General features: G+C 44.9%; 1 protein-coding gene across 2 annotated transcripts in view; it reads right to left on the bottom strand.

Annotated features, from left to right (window-relative positions):
* Window positions 1-16,753, bottom strand: part of LOC137272780 (uncharacterized) — a 41,714-nt gene that overhangs the window by 9,552 nt on the left and 15,409 nt on the right. The window contains exon 1 of one of the 2 annotated variants that reach the window (XM_067805172.1): window positions 787-1,247. The exons of the other annotated variant lie outside the window; for it this stretch is intronic. Within the exon in view, the coding sequence (XP_067661273.1) occupies window positions 787-850 (64 nt within the window). The 5' untranslated portion in view covers window positions 851-1,247. Of the gene's footprint in view, window positions 1-786; window positions 1,248-16,753 lie in introns of those variants that run through there. 2 annotated transcript variants of the gene reach the window in all.

The following is a 16,753-nucleotide window of genomic DNA, read 5'->3' as shown; positions in this document are numbered from 1 at the left end:
CGAACACGGGTCTTCGGCGGACGCTTTAACCACTAGGCTACCCCACCGCCCCTTTCCAAGCTTAGGTACAAAATAAACCTCGAAGACTGTATCGCTTCTGTAGGGGATGACTGGGTAACAGCATTCGCTCCTCACGACGACGGACCGGATTCTACTCCCAAAATGGGTATCAAGCTCGGTGTCCTCCTTGCGTGTTACATATATACCGCATTAAAAGGACAAATAAAATGGTCAGTATATTCCTGGATGCCTCAAAGCAGATTTTGTGACATAGGTGACATTTAGCGATTAAGTAACATAAGCGTGACATTTGATTATGAATTTTTGTGGGACTTGTCGACGAAATTATGTGAAGCTTTCCTACATCCAAATCTGGAAAATGTCAAATGTCCGACAAGAAACATGGACGATGAGACGGGTTCTATTCCCCACATGATATCAAGCTTGGTGTCCTCCTTTGTCGGTTACGTCACATGTGCGTGACATTTGATCATTCGTTTTTGCGCGACTTATCGACGAAATTATGTAATGTTTTACTGCGTCCAACTTTGGGTAATGTCAAACCCCGACAAGAAACATGACGAATTAAAACACAGAGTCTTCAAATCAAATCGAAATGCGAACCCAACAAATGTCAATACCCATTACAAATATGCCAAGTAGGCAAAATTCCCAAAGTAAATACGAGTGGTAGGAGGCAGCATAACCAAACAAGAGACTATTGGTAGTAATGGGCTTGTCAACACGTATACCAAAGCGTAATAAACACGGCCGTGACTGACTTACGTATTGGCGTCGTAGAAGCCACACACACCATCAACAAGGCACACATATAGGTAATATTTCGCATGGTTTTCTTCTATCAGATCTCAGTGTGGGTCACGATTTCACAACTCTTCTCCAGATGGCCTGATGAGATTGCGTTCCCCCGTCTTAGTTCAAAAGTTTAACCTCTTTTTAATGGAATATTTGTTACGACACGCACAGATGAAGGTATTACAGCTTCCACGAATTGAACTTGTATCTTTTCGGCTGAAACAGTTTTAGTTCGTATGGTATGGGTTTAGCAGTACTGTCTACGAGACGGATTGCGGATGATGCTGAAGTGACAAAGACAGTTCTGTCCACTGTAACAACACGGCGGAGACGTGGACCGGGGACAGCGACAGGTTGCAATGGTCCCACCAGTTGTTGAGTTGACTCTAACGTGGAATGGGCGTGTATAGATAGTGATACCGCAATGCTTTATCTGCATTCAGATGATAGTATGAGAAACTGCAGCTTGCTCCCACCACGTGACATCAGCCGACCAGACTATGATCAACCAATATTTAGTCACCTATGATTTCTCAATAACCGTCAACATGTGTCCCAATCTTGGTATGCAAGCTCAACGATAACGCCGTTGGTTCATCTGCGCCGATTTCAATACATCGTTATCATCAAGACACATGAACTAAGCAAAATTGTATCTTTATATACAATATTTAATGTCTTCAGAAAAATAATACGGCAACAGACAGTACAGTACACTGTGTGAATCCCACGTACTCGCTCAACAAACCATATATCAGGAATACCGGTTCCCCAGCCTCAGCGATGAGGTTAGTGCCTTGCGTGTCATTACACCTGTGTGGACAGTTACTCAGAGTCGACACAAGATCACTGGATCGTCTGGTCGAGACTCGATTTCGTTTCTGATCGTCTTCCTATAGCTGAAATATTTGTTTTCAGTGTTAAATAACAAGCAAACCTGCAAATAACGAATGTGTATCACACAGACTCAGCTGCATGTGGGATGGCAAGGCAAAGTCTGTTGATAGACGCAGTGAAAATCACGACTGAACGCTGGGCTTGATATTTAACAGCTTACAACATTCTCCGGTTGCGTAGCACATTCCTCAACGCATTATGTTCGTGTTTTCATTAAAATGTTGCTTTCTACATAACACATTCAGTATGATTTACGTTTTGTATGTCCGTAAGTTTAATGGTGCATACATGCTTATCTGTCTAGTCGCGTTCTATGAACTTGATAATCGGCCACTCCTTGGTGTTTCACGTAACTTGAAGTCGGTTTGACTCTGTCTGGTCAGGTGGCCCACTCAATACTAGTCCAGCCTGAAGCCTATACTTTAATCTACAAGGCCAGAGGGGCAAATTGCTGAGATATAAAGTGTCTTTATTTCTGCTCACGGATCAATGATCAGGACCCTTTAGCAATGCATTTAACATTAAAACACATCATGTAGAGAGGGTATCGACTAAGATGTTTACACTCCACTGGGCACAAACCTATGTACTAAATGTATGAAGGTTGTAAGGAACTGACATCTATATCATGATAAAATTATGTGCTTCAGCATTAACGTACATTTCGAGATTCTTTCCTGTGATTGCAAATACAATCTTTACACATGTTTGAAACGTATGTGAAGGTGCACGAATTAATACTGTAACCTAATATGCGGCTGTGTAATTCAACATTCATATTTACTTTCACTACATATCACTCTGCGATATTATGCGCTGCTCGCAAGAACGTGCTGGTTTTAAAAGACACGATTATAACGCTTCGTTGACTTAATTCATTTTAGTGACGAATTTGGAAAGCAGGTTTTTACTGAGCACTTAACCATCAGCAATGCACCATGTTATTGACAGTCGCTTCAGCTTGAAGATGTTTTGGACTATCGTTCTAAACTCCGGGCTTCAAACAGGATTTCTTCACTGCTAATCATTTCACAGTTTCGGGTCAGATTAGGGTCAACAACCCGGTGATATGATGAACCCGACACGTCATCGGCATTGTCCTGTGGCGGATTCCGACGACGGTGTACAATATCCATCCAGTCTGCACTGAGTAAACAAACAGGTAGCTGATATACCTCTGCCCTGATCAAACTTACATAGCCAGCCTTGTAATATTCATGGGATAGCTAGTTGTACATGGGAACTCGTATTATGAATAGCGATGCGGTATTTAGGGTAGGGAGGTGTGGCAAATTGAGCCCTTCTGACACGGGTTGGGTAATATCCGTTTGCTCTAAGGGTAATGCTGGTATGTGGCTTACCTCGCCGGCGTTGACACCACCCTCTGCCCATGTCACGTCGCGGGCGTACACCGTGCGATACCTGTATGTACCTGCGCCCGGCTTATGGTGAGCAACATGTGAGATCAGTACCTGCGACACTACTGACGTGGGAAACGTGCAAGTAAATATTGGAGGAAATAGCTTGGCCAGAAATGACAAAGATGTTTTCAGTAGTATAGGGAATGACAGTCCGAAAACACTTTTCAAAAACCCCTCTACAAAGCCTCATTTACTAAATGAGGCTTTGGTGGGACCATTAGCTCTTGCTACTATTGCCCCTACTACAAAGCCACGCCATCACGTTTACCGTGACTTGGCAGGCGGTAATACTGTGCCGTACGGTACGATCAATAATTTGTTGTAAGTTTTGACTGACCATATAGGATCGGTGGCTCGCTTACGGCTATGTTATGTTTATATCAATGAAACAGTTTAATGTGAACCGCCTACGATCTCTTTGGTGTTCATAATAAAGGCTTGCTGGGCTTTTTGTATTCCCTGTGCTATGTACTTTTTTTTCTCGTCCTCGCTGATAGCAGACTTACGAGACTTGGATCGAATATCTTGTTTCATTTCATTATATTTTTTGAGTTCAGAGAGGATTGAACTAAACTCCTCTTCTGAGATCTTACTGTCAGAGAGTGCCGTGGAAATTCGCTCACTCACTGTGTTGAGTTTTGCTTCAGCCAGAACCCTGATCTCGTCGTGTTTCAATGCCTTACGATTAAGTCTGCGTGATACTAACTTAAGCGCCAACCCTACCAACCCTGTCACCCCAGCCGTTATTTCAATACCTAACACTATAGGTGCAGCCACGATGGTGGTTAACAACCCAACGCCTGCCGCCCCTAGTCCCATGCTGGTTGCCATAAGGGTAGTGTCAGCCCCGTCCACGATATTGAAAGCTCTATTGTACTTTTTACATAATGCTTTTCGCGTGTCACGGTCTTGTTCTAGTTGACGTTTCACATCACATAACTGCCTCAAGCGGAACCCATCTACGGTTTCCAACGTCTTCGCTACTTCCTCTACGACTGGGTACAGACCCATCCTATAATATATATTTTGAAAAATATTTTAATTGGGGTTCAGTTAAAAATCTATCAATGTATTTGAAGCCTATAAGGAGTAGATCATAACGAATGATAATAGGTGAGAGGCTAATAGACTTTTCTGTTGTAATAAAAACCCCAGGGAGGCTTATTAAGCGGTTTATAGGGGCCCCGTGGGTATCCTGTTGTATAACAATACGGCAATATTGATTTAAGTGTTCGGTAAACCAGTGTATTGACACCCCGGGTAAAAATTGACGTCCTTTCGAGGAGTTTTCCTGGTCAAAATACGTAAACATGACTTCTATGATGACTGTGTAGGGGGAGTATATCTCAAGCTGCCTTCCGTGTAAATAACTACTACTAAATGTTAATTTATTTTCTATTCCAGAAAGTAATCCAATTTTCCCTTCATGAAAATATACCGTGGCTGTTTCTTCATTCCCCATAATGAAATCCCCGGGCCAGATACCGTTATTCCTAATCTTAGAGATAAACCTCCCCCCCTCTTTTGTTGTGATATAAGGTGAGGCGAGTGTTAAGTTGATCGGCCATTTGGGTTCTTTTAAATCTGATAACGACACCCGTCTGTACACGTTGTCTTTGAAGTGCAGGATGTATAATTCATCTTCCTCACCAGGCTGATCGAATCCCTCCGTATCTCCCAGGTCGTTAAGCGTAGTGTTGGGATGATGACTGGTCATTATTATATTATTATGATATAATTTCCAACTGGTTTTCTGATAATAATTCAGGGGTTAACTTCATACCCATGAAGTGTATGTTGTCAGGCAGGAAGATATTGATTAGTGATATCTTATTTTCCACGATCACGTTGACCCCCTGCAGACTGGTCTTGGAGTCGACACCCACCCGCACGTAAACGTTGCAAACTTGAAACTGGTGTCGTTTCACCCACCCGAGTTTGATCCCCTTCACGATTTCGATATCATTCCCCGATGGTTCCCCTAGGTAGACTTTGATGAACAGTGTTGAGTTTGCCGGTAGACTCTCTAGTATCTTAACCACGCCTTCGAATTCAGACACCAACTGCAATTTCACGTTTTGCATGGCCGGTTTACTCGATAGCATGTGGGCTGCTATAGTGTTGACTGGGCTGACGACTATGCTACGTCTCTGAGTTGGGACGTAAGCCACGAGCAGGGTTCCATTGTTCACGACTTTGTTTAGGTGGTTGTCTTTGTTATCCGTGAACACGTAAGGGGAGACGAGTCTAATATTGAGAAACCATTTGTTATCGGGTAACAACACCCACTTGTCATCTTCGGTGAAGACGAGCATATATGGTTTGTTTTTGACGACGGTAGTGCTCTCAACATCGTCTAAGTCGAACAGTTTACCTCCGAATGATGGGTATATTCTCCAGTTGTCATCACCGGTGTTGACGAGGGCGTACTTAGTGTTGGCTGTTGCCCCTGTGGTATCTATCATATCACTTAGGGCTCCACCAGAGGGGATTTCAACGCGTTTGTAAATGTTGTTTTTTAGTTGCAAGGCGTATGATTTACCATCTACTCCGGGAGCGTCGAAACCGCGTGTGTCTCCGAGGTCGGAGATCCCGATATTGACACATTTTTTCACTCCGGGTCCTTGTGCGCTGGTCATGTTACGTGAAGCGTTAAGCTGAGGTATCCTATATTTACAGGATTATGATTTATATCTAACACCGATATTGTCAGCTCAGGTATGTTGCCCTGGGTTAATCTCTTATACTGCCGTGGTGAAAACGACTCGGTTCTACCGTCGTTGAATTTCTCAGTTTTCACCGGCACTGCTCTCAGTATAGTGGAAGGGTGGCCTCCTTGAATGTTATACGTTGTGCTAACCTGACCTAGATGAATGTATAGCTCTCGGTACGGTACTAGTTCGGGTAACTTCGTGCCTGTGACGGTTGTTGTTGGTTTTATCTCGTCAGGAGACATACCGAGTATCCTCGCTAATGGTCGGCCGAGCCTCAAGGAGGTTCTTCCGTTGTTGATTAACACCACTGTACCGTTTGAGTCGTTCATCTTGAGTTCGGCTCCCAGGGGTTTGAAGACCTCGTCGTTTAGCGAGCACACGCTGTAGTAGCCGTCAGTTATTTGACTGCGAGTTCCACTGACGAACAGCTTATTGTTGCTGGCGTTGATGTTAGTCCATTGCGGTAGGTAGGTGATATCGCAGAGTGCGACTTCGAGTTGACCTGACGTGTTATCGATCGCGTGCGTCAGCTGAACGGCCTCACCGCTAGTTATTCCTGGAAGTGTTATGTACATATTATAATATATGAATTATAAATTATAATATGGATTTAGCACACTTGAAAATCGTGGTGAATGCAGATGGTACTGGGTTTAAAACAACCTTTATTGATATCTTTGAAAAGTATGTCGTGTCTGTTAATAACGCGCAGGCGGTGGTAAACTGGAATCAAAACCCAATGCAGTTTTGGCAGAACCAACTCAACTTTGCTGTGTGGTGTGCGACGACAGGGTCGGGTGTGAAACCAGACTACGGTATAGACGAACTGAGTAAGGCAGTTGTTTTGTTTCATATTTATTATCAAACGAGACGAATATTGAAGGAAATAAGTGCTCCTCTTCCCCAAGATAAAGCGTGGAGTATGACGAATAACCCCTATGATAGACGCGCTTATGAACGTATTTGTGGGGAGTTTGAGATTCCAACGAATAAAGACTTTCGCCTTCCTGGTGTGAACCATGGTCTCGGTATAGTTCTCGTGTACTTCTACAGGTCCGGAAAATATTATGCTGGTTCTAAAGATGGTTCATACAACCCACACCGTCATACATTTACAGGCCCCACAACGAATGAAAAGATCCATGTCAGCTGTATAAAACAAACAAGTCCTGATGCAGCCACAGCCTGGACTAAAATGATCTCAAAAACATCGAAAGGATTCACTCGTGCTGGTACAATACGCTTGAACGACTCGATTCGAACGTACGTGTGGGCGGTGTTGGGTGCGCAGTCGATGACGCGTTCTAACATCCTCGGTAAGGGAACTGCTTACGACGCTCAGACACAATTCGTTTCCAACGTTGAGGATGCTATCAATTCTCCAGTTGATCTCCCGCGGGCCATCGAACGCTACCAAAACGTGTTAGAATACGCCAGATCGAAAGTCAATTACGTGTTCGGCGTGGGGTTGTACATGGCTCCGAGTGATATGCAACTGAGAATAAAAAAAGTGGTGGGTTATAACAACGAAATAGTCATAGCCACGAAGGATCAAAAGTTGGGTATCAACCCCGATATTAACACCCCCTATATCCCACACACCCAACCACGTGAAAAGGGTATAGTTGCGCCACCACCGGAGCCTAAAGTTCATGTGGAGGTACCCCCGGGGGTTTCCACCACCTATCAGCAGCATATTGATAATAAAACAGCCCTAGTGGTTGGCGGGGTAGCTTTGGGACTTATTTGGTTAAAGATTTCTTAGCCGCTACGTACACCAGACCCGCCACTGCGACGATGGCTGCCCACAGGTTTTGACTGAGCCACATGGCAGTTTTAGACAGAGCGCTCAACAACCACGAGACGATGCTACCCAGGATGCCGGGAAGGGCTTCGGCGGCTTTACCAGCCAGTTTAGCTAGGCCTTCCCCGAGTTTTTTAATCCAGTCTTTAACACCACCACTTGGAGTTCCGCCGCCTCCTGTAGACCCAACAGGGGTTCCCCCCACCAGTGACACCACCAAGGTTGATATGATGAAACCCAATGCAGTCAGAATGCTGGCGATGGTGATCCCTTGCTCCCGGAATAATATCCGAATCTTGTTGGCTAAAGTTGTATCCTCGTTCAGTATTCTATCGATTGTTTCCCGAATACGACTGATCTGGGATCGAAGATGTTCACGATTCGAGGAAGCGGCTTCCAATCGTGTACGTTTCTCGTCTTCTAAATCACGTATTCGTTCATTGATGCGACGCTTCATATCATCGTCGTCAGTTTCGGTGAGTTTGGTTTTTTCCCTAGCGATGTGCTCGTCGATTTCGTTCAGTTTCCCCATGTTGTTCACGAGTTCTCCACGCACGCGTTTCACGGCTTCATCTAAGCCGCGCAGTTCCCTTACCGGAAAGTCAAACCCCGGTAACGGTTTGTCCCAGTAGGTGCTCAACAGTTTTTCTATGCTGTCCGAGGCTTCTGTAGCACGCTCTGGCGTCATTTCATCTATAGTGGTGAGGTGGGATCTGGTAGCTTGCAGATCTTCTTTAACAGTCTTAGGTATTGCACCACCGTAATCACGCATGTTTAGATGTTCACGGATAAATTCAGCACCACCATTGCGGCTGGCTAGAGTTGACAAGGCCAGTGGTTTTTTAGTGATCTTGTTAAAGAGGTCAACCTTTGGGGCAGACTTAAGACGTAGAACACCCTTTGTATCAATAAAAAAATCCTTATGGTATCGACCCTGGGGTTCAACGTAGTTTTTATCACTTTTTAAACTTTCGTAATAATCATTTACCGTTGTTTCTAAAAGTTGTTGGCTCAATGGCAAACTAGTAAATGAGGTCTCCTGCTCATCATCGAATGCCTGGGCACTATCGTCCCACATATCATCCATAGGTATGTCTTCATCCATTAGTATTAAAAATATATTTCTTTTATATAACAATGTACGGTAGAAAATTAGATCCTTTCAGAAAATTGAGAGAGCCATTAGGTGCCAGAGCCGTGCGACAGTCGGTGACCATCACCAACAATCCCAGCAAGATAGACCAGAACCAAACTCTGTTGGTTAGATTTCCAAACCTTGGTGAGAATGACCTCATTGTACCAGGCACTGTTCGACTGGCGTTTAATATCACGTTGACCTCCGACAACGACAAACGCGAGCTAGTGCGGAACGTGGGCCGAGCTATCATCAAGAAAACGACCGTCAAGATCAGCGGTAACGAGGTGCTGAGCATCGACGACAGCGACGTGTTTCACTGCTACAAGGATCTCTGGAAAAGCGAGAGAGAACGAGTCAATGATGTGTACCAGGGTATCAGCAAATCAACCCGGGCGCGCATAGGATACGTCTTCACGACAGACCAGCAAGACAAGCTATCGGACGGTGAAAAGGCCATCGCTCTAGCATACGGGAATCGATTCTGCGTGCCGCTCGACTTCGAGTTGCTCACGGGACACGCGCCGTTTTACCAGGCCGCACTGGGTGATAGGCTAGAATACGAGCTCACGTTTAACGACTATAGCAAAGTAGTGCGTACGCCGAACGGTGATGAGGCCAGTTATGCCATAGACAACATCTCTCTGGAGTTCGACATGGTCACTAGCCCGGAGCTGGCCAGGCAGGTTCGAAGCCAGTACTCTGGGAAGATGGCCATCCTGTACGATCGCGTACTGAGGCATAGATCAGTCGTGCGAGATAAGAGCGACACTGTGTGGAATATCAACCTGAACGTGCCGGCGCGATCGATGAAAGGTATCCTGGTCGTCCCCGTGGAGGATTATGATCCATTCCGGAGGGACAGCGAGAAGTTTTTCAACCCCGAGATTGAAAAGGTGGAAGTTACCATCGAGGGCGTGCCCAACCAGCTGTTCAGTCATGGTATGAGACCACACCAGCAGTGGGATGAGATAAAAAAGCTACCAGTGGGGGATTACATAACAAAGGACCTGGACCTCGGCTCCGTGCAGATCGGTGAATACCTGACCACCAAGTATGCCCTATGGTTGGACATGCGATCCACGGATGATGATAAACTGCACGGTAGCGGGCGCCGTATAGATAACGGCAGCGAAGGGATAACCATCCAGATTAATAAGAAGGCTCAAACCGCTGGTAAGTTGAAATTATATCTGTACGTTATTATGGACGCGCAACTTAATATAGACAATGGGAGATTCGTGCAAGCCATCTACTGATGGGGGGTACCCCCACCTACCCACTGACCCACACTGCGCTATCATATGCGGGCAGACTGGCTGTGGGAAGACCGTTTTCGTGTTGGATATGTTGGAGGGTTACTACAAGGATGTGTTCGATAACATCGTTATCATATGCCCTACTCTGAGCATGAATAAAACGTACGCGCGACCTTGGGTGATGACGGACCCGGACGTACACAAAATCGACCCTGGAACACGCCTGCAGGACTGGTTGAAAGCTCTTCACGAGAAATTTAAAGGGGAACCGACGCTGTTTATACTGGACGACTGCAGCGCTAATCGCGAGATAACAAAAAAGAGAGACATGCTATCGTACCTGGCCTTCTCCGGCCGGCATGCAAATCACAGCGTCTGGGTGCTAACGCAGAAGTTCAACTCGGTGTTGAAAGACCTCAGGGAGCAGACGCGATGGGTGGCCTTATTTCACTGCAAGGACAGGGATTCGTTCGAGGAGTGTTTGAGAGAGAACGATGTGATGAGTAAATTAGAACGGGAACGGGTGAAGAAACAGCTCGCTGAAACTAAACACGCTAAGCTCGTACTAAAGACCGACCAACCAGTAGCATATATAGTTTGCTAAGCAAAGCTAAGCAAAGCTAAGCAAATGCTAAGCATAGCTATGATATTTGAAGTATTTGTCGTGTGCAACTTAACTTTCATTTCTCTGTGTTTTGTTTGTATTGGGTATTATATAGTTAAAACTAAATCTTACTTGTTATATTATAAGATGGAGTGTGAGGAATTACTCGAACAATTGTCTGTGGAGGGTTCCCCAACTGGGGATTCCCCCAAGCGAGAGAAACTGGTGGCGTTGGCTGTTGGCGGCAAAGCCAAACATTACTTTGGAGACTACACTCCAGATAAAATTAACAAAATGTCAGCCGAAGAAATCGATAAGCTGTACGCTAGATACGAGTCCCGGCTCGGAGCAGAAATGACAAAGACAATAGGATCGGCTATGACCCAGATATACACCGGTATTGTATCACACTTCCTTCCCATTCCACCAGAGCGCCGACTTTACCTGTGGGAGGACCTAGATAAAGACCCTTTTATCGAACACGCCGTGAGCTCTATCAGCTGCGGGCTGTACCACAAATATGGTATGTTGTTGGCTCCAGTGACGGCGGCGATTATCACGGCAAAACATTGCCAATTTGAGAGAAAGAATAATAATAATAGTATAGATGGATGCTGCACAGGAAACCCCAGTGGATTCACAGGAACCAGTGACGGTGGAGACCCCAGTGGAGGTACCTCCAACAGTAACCAGACAGAAGAATCCTAAGAGAGTAGCTGCCGGTAAAAAACGGTGGTGTAACCAACATAAAGTGACTAACCCAACCCGACTGTTGTTGGCTGTAGGCGTAACTGCTGCCGTGGTTATAACATGGTTATACACCTCCCACAGTGAGCCACAACCCAACAGTGAGAACAGTGAGGGTGTGGGGGTATCCCCCATGGTAGACCCGCATATCATGTTATAATTTAAAATATTTTATATCATATACATAATGTCTGAGGGGAAAACGTTCGTCAACGACGCATACCACGCCACAGTGGTAGCCAGTCTAGCCGTAGGGTACGCTCGGTTGACTAAAATGGTGCTTAAACAACCAACTATCAAGCTAGATTTCAACCTGCAGGATATGGGTATGCTCATAATGAACCTTGGTATGGCGATGGCCACAAAAGACATCCTAGTAAAACAAGGAATAATACCTGATAATATAATGAAATAAATATAGGGATGGCCACGATAGCTATGATGGTCGGTGGGGCGTTAGTGAATGCCCTGGCATTTTCCGGGAGTAATTTCCTCTTCTCTAAACTACGAGATGATCACGCGGCTGAAATACAGGAAGAAAGGAAGCGACACGATCTCGCTACTGAGAAATTACAAAGAGCACAGGCCGAGTACGTTAAAAAACGCCTCCAGAGGATCGATTTTATTAACGAACAACTCAAGCGTGAAAACCATGCCATTAAAACATTCTACGATGTCGATGAAGGAATGAAAGAATACTACCTACTAACTGGTAAACGATTGGAAGCGCTCAATAAACCCACACTCGCTCAGTACTACACACCATCCAAGGGACAAATAAATCGTGAACTGGGCTTCATAGTGTTTGGTATAGCAGCTACTGCGTTGGTTGCTAAGCAATTAAACTAAAATACCTATATAAGTAAACATGAGACCCGCTCCATACCGATGCGAATATATACTTATGGGGAAGACCGAGGCTTGTGGTAGGAAATGCAGGAATCAGGGGTTCTGTTGTTTCCATATGGGAAGTCCTAACTACACGTGTTCTGTGTGTGGTATCGGGGTTAAAGGGCACTACTGTTTATGTAAAGCTCACGGAGCGAACGTAGTCAGACATCAACTCATATACGAGAATAAAAAAGACTACATAAAAGAACGTAGGCGACTGCTCAAGATAAAATCCAATTAGAGATTGGTTCTCTTAGGTGTAAACATGTCTTGAATATGGAAGCCTATCTTACAGTAAAACAATTAAAAGCTATAGCAAAACAGCTTGGATGCCGGCGTTATTCAAACCTGGGGAGAGCCGGGTTAATCGAATTGTTATCAAATAACCAAACACTGATCGATGCCTACATAGATTCACACAAGCTGTTGGAAGACTTACGAGAATTGTGGCCAACAAACCGAGTTTGGTTAATAAGTGATTACAAGAAATAAAATTTTTATCAAGAGTGGAGGAGTTACCTCCCCTTACTGTGAACCAATTAGACATTAGTTCTCTTAGGTGTAAACACAATGACTACTGTAAGCGAGCTCAAGAGGGTCGCAAAACAGAGAGGTGTTATCGGGTATTCTAGAATGCGGAAGCCAGCATTGTTGAGATTACTAGGTTTAGAAGTCCCTCCTACGGTAAAACAGTTAAAAGCTCAAGCGAAACAGCTTGGATACACGGGTTATTCAAAATTAGGGAAAGCCGGGTTAACCACATTATTATCACATGCCCCAGTAGCACGTCCAACTGTAAAACAACTGAAAGCCGAGGCACACGATTTGGGTTTAGGTGGGTATTCTCGTATGAGAAAACCACAGCTTGTAGAATTATTACGACAGAATAGAGCTATTGACCTACAGTTTGTGCGCACTGAGCACGCCGTAGGCAATTATTTGAGAGGTTGGCGCATGCGTGTTGATAGAAACATAGACATTACAGATATCAAGCCTCTGATAGCTGATAAGGTCAACCAGGAACTAAATAATCTAGGAAGTATCAAGTTTCAGATCACAGTGAAAATGTCGCTCGATAAGCAGGTTGGGAGTACCACTGAGTATGTTCAACCTTACTTCCGAGGTAAACAAGAGGTCGTCACACATGCAGAGACCATTGACGCATCAATCGATACAAGTTTTCAGCAGATACGAGAATACCTAGAACGCTACACGCACATGGGGTCCGGGTGGGTTGTAGATAAAATCGATAACGTCTATCTAGACATAGCTAAATACGTGCCGTTCAGAGGTGGGTCATACCTAGACTTGCCTCCCTACTATAAGAACAAACAAGCCATAGTAAACGTTAAGAATAGAGGAAACGATTGCCTGAGGTTATCTCTCAGGTCAGCCATATTTCCAGCTGTCACTAATCCGAACAGGCCTTCTAATTATCCACAGGATGATGGGCTCAACTGGGATGGTATAGATGAACCAACCCCAATAACCCAGATTACTAAAGTAGAAAAACAGAATAATCTGGCTATAAATGTTTTTGGCCACGAAGGTAACACAACAATAATACACAGGGTCAGCCCGGTGAAGGATTGTCAAGTTATTAATTTATTCATGATTCAAAAAGGTGAAAAGTATCACTACACGTGGATAAAACATCTCAGCCGGTTGTTACACGACCAGTCGAAACACGATGGGGAAAAACACTTTTGTGTACGATGCCTACACTGTTTCAGTCGGGCCGATTTATTAGAATCCCACCTGGAGGATTGCCAAGGTGTTGGGCAGACGGCCATACGAGTCGACATGCCTAAGGAAGGTGAAAATATCCTAAAATTCGACAATCACAAGAACCAAATGTCTGTGCCTTATATAATATACGCCGACTTCGAAGCCTTAGTTGTAGGTGGGGATTCCCCCACACCCCCTAGTGGTGGGAGTTTCACACAAAAAACACAAGAGCATAAAGCCTGTTCGTTTGGATACATTGTCGTCCGTTGTGACGGGGAAACGAAAGCTCCGGTAGTGTATAGGGGTCCTGACGCGGCTGAAAGGTTTCTAAAGTGCTTGCAGGAGGAAGAAAAAATTATTAGGAATGCATTGTATAGAATCGCTCCCATGCGTATGACCAGAGCCGACAAGATAGCTCACGCCAGTAGCACTAACTGTCACGTGTGCGACTCGCCACTTAACGGTGATTCGGTGAGAGATCACTGCCACATAACTGGTAAGTATAGAGGCGCCGCTCACAACGCGTGCAACCTCAAGCTTAAAATCAATCCTAAGACAATAAACATCCCCGTTGTCTTTCACAACTTGAGAGGATACGACTCTCACTTGATCATGCAGGCCATCGCGAAAATCGATGGTAATATATCATGCATTCCCAACAACATGGAGAGATACATCTCCTTCAGCTTAAACGGACTTAGGTTCATTGACTCGTTTCAATTCCTCCTGTCGTCACTCGACAGTCTGGTCAAGGCCAACAATACCTTCCCTATCACCGATCGATACACAGACGCCGAGACTAGACACCTGCTCATGAGGAAGGGCGTATACCCATATGAGTACATGGATAGCTGGGCTAAGTTCACAGAGACCAGACTACCTCCTATCGACTGCTTTTATAGCAAGCTGAATGAGGCGTCAGTCTCACGAGACGATTACTCGCACGCGATTAACGTATGGAATAAACTGGGTTGTAAGAACCTGGGCGATTATCACGATCTGTACTTGAGGACAGATGTACTGCTGTTAGCCGACGTGTTTGAAACGTTCAGGCGGACCTGTTTAAAGCAGTATAAACTCGACCCCGCATGGTATTACACCAGCCCAGGTCTGTCGTGGGACGCCTTGCTTAGAAAGACCGGAGTTAATTTGGAATTGCTCACAGATTACGACATGCACCTATTCATTGAGAAGGGCTTGCGAGGTGGGATTTCCATGGCATCCAAACGATACGCTAAAGCAAATAATCAATACGTGAAAGGTTACGATCCTAACAAACCAACCAATCACATTCTATACCTCGACGCAAACAACCTGTACGGCTGGGCTATGAGCCAGTATCTACCTACAGGAGGATTCGAATGGGTACCAAACGTTGATGTTATGAGCATTGCACCAGATTCGAACAAAGGGTATATCCTCGAAGTTGACTTAGAGTATCCCAAGGCATTACACGCATCGCACAACAGCTATCCCCTTGCACCCGAACGTATGAAGGTTAACACAGACTGGATGTCTGAGTACCAACATAACTTGTCAGGTGGTCGTGTGGCGGACGTTGAGAAACTCGTGCCTAACTTAATGAATAAGACCAAGTACATAGTTCACTATCGCAACCTACAGCTGTACCTGTCATTGGGTATGAGGCTGACCAAAATACACAGGGTGCTCATGTTCGACCAGAGCCCATGGATGGAGCCCTACATCAGAATGAACACAGACCTACGAAAAAAAGCCACCAGTGATTTTGAGAAAAATCTCTACAAGCTCATGAACAACTCGGTGTTTGGTAAGACTATGGAGAACCTGAGGAAACGCGTAACCGTGAAACTGGTTAGATCTAGTGAGGAAGACAAGCTCAGGAAATTGATAGCCAGCCCGGCATTCAACCGTAATAAAATATTCACAGATGACCTAGTTGCCATACACATGAAGAAAAGCCACATAAAATTCAACCGACCTGTTTACGTTGGGATGAGTATCCTCGATTTATCCAAACACCTGATGTACGACTTTTACTACAACGAGCTCAAGAAACAGTACGGCGACAGGTGCGAAGTGCTGTACACTGACACGGATTCCCTGCTGATGGAGATTCGAACCGAGGATGTATACGAGGATATGAAAAAACACATCGATTTATACGACACCAGCGACTATCCTAAGACCCATACCATGCACAGCACGGTAAATAAAAAGGTCCTAGGTAAGATGAAGGATGAGTGTGCTGGCACGCCAATAGCCGAGTACATAGGTTTGAGACCTAAGATGTACTCCATATTGAAAGCCGACAATAGTGAGATCCGAAAAGCTAAAGGGGTTAAGAAGTATGTGGTGAAACAACACATCAAACACGCCAGATTCAAGGAGGCCCTATTCAAGACCCGTACCTTTAGACATAAGATGAACACGCTTAGAAGTGATGGACATAAGATATACGGACTGACTATAAACAAGACGTCCCTATCGCCTATGGACACGAAACGTTGGATAGCTATTGATGGTATAAACACATACGCGTATGGACATGAAAAAATTTGAGGCTATTTATTACAGCCCGCGTGGATATTGGAAAGGAGCTAGCGCAGTAGATAAGCTATCTAAAATGGCACGAGTATCACCAGAGAAAGCCAAAGCGTGGCTTGAAAAACAAGCCCTGTGGCAGATCTATTTGCCGGCGCCACGCTACGTACCTAGAAGGAGTTTCGGAATTAACATACCTAATAGCATTCACCAG

This window comes from Haliotis asinina, chromosome 2 (assembly GCF_037392515.1).
Source record: "Haliotis asinina isolate JCU_RB_2024 chromosome 2, JCU_Hal_asi_v2, whole genome shotgun sequence".
NCBI lineage: Eukaryota > Metazoa > Mollusca > Gastropoda > Lepetellida > Haliotidae > Haliotis > Haliotis asinina.
This window is presented reverse-complemented; position numbering and strand designations above follow the sequence as displayed.